At 40.5% G+C, this 6,839-nt stretch overlaps 1 protein-coding gene across 1 annotated transcript; it reads left to right on the forward strand.

Annotated features, from left to right (window-relative positions):
* The first annotated feature begins 4,961 nt into the window (after positions 1-4,961).
* LOC145464094 (uncharacterized) lies at positions 4,962-6,477 on the forward strand. The gene has a single exon (XM_081447908.1). The coding sequence runs from the start codon at positions 4,993-4,995 to the stop codon at positions 6,304-6,306; it is 1,314 nt and encodes a 437-aa protein (XP_081304034.1). The 5' UTR covers positions 4,962-4,992; the 3' UTR covers positions 6,307-6,477.
* Positions 6,478-6,839: the final 362 nt, after the last annotated feature.

Below are 6,839 nucleotides of genomic sequence, written 5' to 3' on the forward strand. Positions count from 1 at the left end.
TAACAGTGATGACGGTCTTAATCTTGTTTTGAGTTGATCCTTATCGGTTTGAAACCGTTCTCCCATAACGCTTAGATTTACTGGCTTTCTCACGGAGACCAGCTTACTTATCCATACAAATGCAGTGCTTTCAGTGTGTATGTCTCCCATGATAATATTGCCGTTGATGCGAAGAATCTTCCAGTCACGATGCTCTGGCACACAGGATTGACATAGAAAATGCGATCAAGGCAGCAATCCAAATATCAGTCCAAATAATACATTTTTATATATAGGCCAGTTACCAAGCCATTCATAACTTTGAGTGACAACCGGTCATCAGGCTGTTTCCAACTTAATATTGAAGAGTGTTTTGTCTAACTAACGTCTTGCAATGTCCGAAGCCAAAATAAATATGTAATTACTGACAACAGTGCCAATTTAATGAATACCTGAAAAGTGTGATGCAATAAATGTCAAGTTCATCTCACATATAGACCTTACTCCCACGGTAATCCCTCTCAAGTTATTTTTAGGTATAACATTCAGTCCTTTCCCCGGCTGATAATATTTCCATACGCACTGCGTAGATCTGTTTTATGGAGGATAAGAATGCGTGTTAAGCCACTTGGGCTGTACACTTGAGAAACATTCGCTTCGAAGGATTGGTTACTTTGAGGTCCTTTCAAGATTTTTTTAAGCTGGAAGTGATCTGAGAACGGTTTGAGGGGGATTCATTTAGGAGTAGGGGTGACATGTGGAATTTACTTCCTTACCTTCCATTCCGGCTCGCTTGGCCAAGAAAGGTCATACTAGACAACAACACAATCCAGAGCTGCCGAATACGTTCAGTATTTATTTGTTTCAGCTAGAAATTCCTTTCATCAACACCGCCTCAAGCTGGCCGAGTTCCTTATTAGTTAACGATCCAAGCCGTCCTATTGCTGCAGGTACTTTCAGATTCTGCCAACTCCAAGTTAGTCTCATCCAAGATCATTTCACTATTTGTAGTTTAGTTGGCAGCGAACGAAAGGCTGACTAATTGTTCCAAAGATGGAAGCAGAAATAAGAGATACGAGATTTTATTAATACTGAACAGGTTGCATGCATGCATGCATGTGGTACATGTCTGGAAAGAAGATGGCTCGTCGATCGCACACTGACAATAGAATTTGTTTTGAGTTTTGTTCTGAATATCAAGTGCATGCTAAAGCCCTGACCAAAACTGAAAAAAACTTGCAAGAATGTTAAGGCCCACCTAAGATTCACTTTTCAAAACGTATTCACTCAACTACAATGCTGCTTTTGCAGACGTTCAGGTCTATTTTCTCTAAACATTTGCAACGCTTCAAGTCCTTCACATCCGAGCCACGCCTGTGGCTCTTGGTCAACCGGTGGTTTCGAGCATATGGTATACAAGGATGTATCAATTTTTTTTCTAGTTTGTTTATGAGTTTGTATCTAGTTCAAATTTGGATTCCCAGGATACTCCGCTTTTCTGTAACATTTGGTTAGTTGGGAAAGAATTTGTTCGTTGTTATGCTAGATGGTTTTGAATGATTGAGGTCAGCATTGGAACAACACCCCTCCCTCCCTCTTCTACTCATGATCACTTAGCTAATTTTCATATTTTAAAAACTTGAATATCTCTAGAACGAAAAGAAATATTTCAGAATAGTAAACAAAATTCTTCAGACTTCTTGTCTATGTTTTAAAATGGCTTAAATTTGAAAGATGCGATTTTCGTCATAGTAGCACTTTAATTAAGGTTCTGCCGCAATATGACTGATGGAGGAAATTAACTGCCCGGCCGTCGCTTCAAGGCCCGTCTAACTCAAACCTGCTAACATTTTTTTAAAAACTGTCAATTACCGTATAAAGCAAATCTGTAAAATGGTTTGTAATGGAGGATGCAGTAAATAACAAAAGTGAATGTTATTTAAGTAAATGACAAAACACAGGACCACACAGCATTTTTACTTTTCTTGCAATATTAGTTACGGAGAATTGTTATACGAGCTAAGTGTTGAAGAGGCGTATTGGTGAACCATTACTTCCCCTCCCACTTCTCCTCTCGACTGACCCCGCTTAAGGTTTCTGCCGTGATATCGCTGACAAATAGAGATTTACAGCCTCCAATTAAACCCTTTAATCCTTACGTCATCAATATTTCAATATCGCTTTAAAAATAGGAATGCTGTGTTATTGCAACTTTAATTGGAAACAATGCTCCAAATAAACCATTGATTTTATTGTTATGGACAGTTTCCCATTTTTTTAAACTAAGGCTCCTAGGAAGCTGTGAATTATTGTTAGAAAAACAGTAATAATTGAGTCGCAGCTTAGATCATCAATCTTTTTGAACTTTTTAGCTGAATTTGTGAAGTAAAATTTGTCGGTTGCACGGTTTGTTTTCACCAGTTTGAAAGACAAGCATGCACGAGATGGTTTAAATACGAGAATGCTGCAAAGTCCCACGAAATTTTCGATTGCGTTCACGAGTCTCAATCTAAAATTATCGTTCTGGTATATTTTTATGTAAATGATGTACCTAACACAAAGGGAATAAAGACCACATATTGAAATACTTCATTACCTAATTACTCCAACACCCGAATATTGGTTAATAAATAATTAAGTGAATTCAAGTTGGAAGTTTAAACACAATGCGGAAAGTTTGGGTTAAACCTCCGACGACAAAACTGATTTTCCAATAATTAGCCACACGGTACTTTGTGTCATGGCGCCTTAAGCGTATTGTTTGGTTTTTACTTATCACCCAATCAAACTGACCAATAAGGAAAGCTTGTTGAATCGCTTCGAGCGAAATCCTGTTGCGATCACGTATAACAAGGTTTCCTTGGGCAAATGAGCGCCAAGATCGCCGATCGTATCTCAGCTTTGGGGAAACTGTACAAGGTTTTTTAAATGTTGTATTTTACGGCCAGTAGGAAAATATGGCTGATTCAGACTCTGGTACCCATGTAACGGACATCAGTGAGAGTTTTCCAGACGATTTTGAGCCAAGGAAAGAAGGTACACGCAATAGTTATTTTCCTTTTCGGGGAGTTTCAGGCCATGGTACATTAATTTGCTTATTAGCACTTTGTGCCCGTGTCCAAATATTCCCTCGTCAAAACAACTCTGATCCTACCGCGAAACCCGTTTTATAGTCATAAGTTCTTATAAGGTTTGTTCACGGCAAACGATGTCATTTTGGTCAGCAAATTGAAGGTTGCTGGTGATTCAAAATTCTTCCAAGCTGACAAAAGCGGTCTAATTATATCGTCTATGGCTCTATTTAGCTTGCATATGAGATGAAACGTTTTTTTTAATATCAAACGCATAAACCGAGTAACCAGGGTGCTAAATATCTGAAGCTCCGAGGTCATTATATTTGTACGAAATCCTCCCTGGAAAAAAATTTCTTCACTTGTTTTGTGTATTATTAAGCGAGCTTTTCTTGTAATTAAGGTAAATTCACTTTAAAATGTTCACGTGATCTGGAGTTATCTCGTGTGAAAACGTTTCTTTCCAAGCACTTGCTGGTGAAAAGTATATCAGATAACCTTGGCATATCTTACCATTGGTTATAGGAGATTTCCGAATTCGACCGAGTGTAAAACGGTTTTCCGGCTAATGCCCTAAATTCATTAATATATGTTTTTCAATTCGTATGATTGCGAGCTAGCCATAAGTTGATTACAATTAAAACAAATTAAAGTGTTCTGCAGCATGGTGACACTTCGATTTCGTGCGAAAGCGCGCCATTTGGACTCTCAATTCATCATACCGAATAAAAAACATAAACACAAACTAAGGGCTCACGTAAGTTCAAAAAACTTGTAATAGTGGAAAAAATTACAATCTGAAAGTTCTGAAACGTGGTATAAACAATCGGTGAAAACCGCCAAAAAGGGATTTATGGATACTTTTTAAAAGGGTACTTGATCTGCTTTCGCTGCGCGACTTGATAGGTTGGGTAGCTGATCTCATAGCGGCTTAAACTAAACTTTTGACTGCTGGCGTCATCCGAATTTCTGCATCGAAAATAGAAAACACGAATAGAAATAGTGTCAAATCATGAAGTAAATTATAAGGTGGTTTGTTTTTCTCAGTTGGAATCCGTGCAAAAAAGGCATTGATGACTATAATGTTTGAGTCATCAGAGCATGTGATCTTGAAATGATCATACAGATTATGCTTATTATGTCATGGATATATTTATCGCACTGACATGTTCTACACACCAAATTCAATCTGGGTTTTGTGAACGGGAGCTTTTAATATTTGTGCTGAGCGGTAATTGGTACGTTCAAGCTTGCGGGTCTTTCTGTCTGTCCTGGATACAAATAAATCGCATTGTTTAACCTTTGTATCTCGTCCTTTGTGTTCCGGAACAGTACTACATCTTGTCTTTCATTTCATTTTTTGCGTCATCTCTGAACGGTTCCAACAGAGACAACTTAGCCTAACAATCACCTTTCCGTTCTTTTGTATAGCGTCGTCTTTAATGGCTGTAATCAACTGTCAAGCTTTTGATTAAATATATCCAGAGCTCCTCCATATCTCCACCATTTCTTTGATGGCCGAAAGTTAAATTTCCACCCTTTAATTGTTGGCGGTTAGCCGCATTTAGGTGCTTATTTTGCAACTCTGAAATAAGGAACAAGCAGTTTTTGATGTGCAGGATGTGGGGCTTATCATAAGCATGTTCGGTCCATAGCCTTTCCCACCTTATATATATTTGGAAGCGATTCTTGAACCTTCTTTGGTCCAATTCTAATGTATGCATGATGAGGACACCAATTAAAAAATCACACCGTACTGATGAATAACGCTTAGGGGTATTTCAATAACTTTTTTTCTGTCTAGCAACACTGAAAGGAGTCGTGAATCAGGTGAAGACATTACAGTATTGGCTAATATTATGTTACGAAACTTCACGTTGCAGCTTACATTTCTAAATAAAATGACATTTTCGTTTTTTTTTTAGCTATACTGCAACCAGTAATGGAAACAGGAAACAGTTTGCCCAACAACATCCCAGAAATGACTTCGGCTGAGATTAGCGGAGACGATAACGCTTGGAATCGATCGAGCTTATTGTCTGCAAGTCAGCAGCGTCGAAACAGTACGGGAAGCACTCCTCGCCTAATACGACACGCCCCAGGACGAGCCACCTCGCCTACTCCAACCATACAAAGCCGAACGTCATCGCCGGCACGTTATGCAATAACCCATGCACCAGTATCTGCCTTCCACGTGCCCAATCAGGGTCCGTCATCTGCTCGTCACATGCCACACCGTGGTACATCTCCGGCGCGATTTGGTTCCAGCCGTTCTGCATCGCCTGTCTCCGCTCCAGTTCGACACTTGGCAGCTCGTGGGTCTTCTCCCGCTCAATTTCCAGCAAGTAGAGGGAATTCACCCGCGGGGCGTGTGTCCCATCGTAAGCCCAATCCCACTGGACGAGCTAAAGGTCATGTTATAACACCAAGGAATCATTTGACCACTGCCAACGTACATGCAACTCCGAGAAGACACAAGAAATTGAATGGTAATGTTACCACTGCGCGGCGCCCCGCTCAGAACAGGACTCGGCGCTCTGCCGCTCCAAAGACGGTTAGCTATGGTGACTCACTGAGCGAAGGGGATGGAGCAGGATTTCTGAGAACCTTGGACAGTATTCCTGCACATTCGGGATCAAGGAGTGCCTACGATTTCGCCGAAGCCAACAGGCGTACCATCGCCAAACCCAAGCCCAAATTGAGACAACTTGATTTCACAGAAATAGACCTTGATGTGACTGAAGAGCTAGAAGAGTCAGACGATCAAGCTGATGAGAAGTCATGGCTACCAACAGGAACATACGCTGTGTTCCTAGTTACTCTCTGGACGGCTGTGTTGAGACTTATCGATAGTGTAGAGGGGAATGGTCCTATGGCTTGTTCTGAAGGCGAAGAAACTCGTCTTTGGATCTGCGCAGCGTTCTTTTCGCTTGTGCAAGGTCTTGCGGAGGCCTTCTGGCAAAGAAAGAACCTGCTAAAAGTCATTTTCAGTATGTCCTGTCTGTTTGGGTATTTTATCATTTCGCATATTCAGCCTCTCTCGTGTCGTCTTGGAGAGGATAAAGTCACGGAGATAAGCAAATGGCAGGCTGCTATCAACTTTTTTGTAAGTGCGCTGTTGGGAGTTAGGATTTATAGGCACGCTTTGGAATCGATGCAGGAACGAAAGATGATAAGGGAGAGAAAGAAGCGTAGGAGGCAAAGTGAGGATTCAGATGATGAAGTCTTTGAGGGATTACCAGAGGCTGTATTATAACTTAGGATCTCAAAGACACTTTATCAAATGCTGATCTTACCCATATGCAAACTATGACGATATGATAGATATATGGTCTTTCATATATTCACTTGCATATGCAAACTAGTGACTCGTAACTGCGACAAGAACTTTCCTCGTTCATTCGCCTCTCATTTGTAAGGCACTAGAGTGTTTCCAGGCTTATTCCTTCCAGTATCAATACATTGTCCGGCAGGCGCGAAAATCATAAATTAATTGAAATTTTCTTGATTTGCCGGCAGATTCTCAAAACCAAACGATAAAAGAAACCCATGGAATCAGTGAGGAGAATAAACATTTTTAGCCTAGGATCGGTGAAACGGATGAAAATCTAGCGGTAACCAGAATTGGTCGTGCTACTTCAATAGGTGAGAGGCAAATTTATGGAAAAGGGGAGATTTCAAGTATTCTTGTTGCACTGGGAAAACAGCTGACATACACAGTTATTCCAAAGCACAAGCAAATACTGGGAAATGCGGTTTCATTATGAACCCAACTGGTCTGTGCGCTGA

The sequence above is a fragment of the Orbicella franksi genome, chromosome 12, assembly GCF_964199315.1.
Source record: "Orbicella franksi chromosome 12, jaOrbFran1.1, whole genome shotgun sequence".
NCBI lineage: Eukaryota > Metazoa > Cnidaria > Anthozoa > Scleractinia > Merulinidae > Orbicella > Orbicella franksi.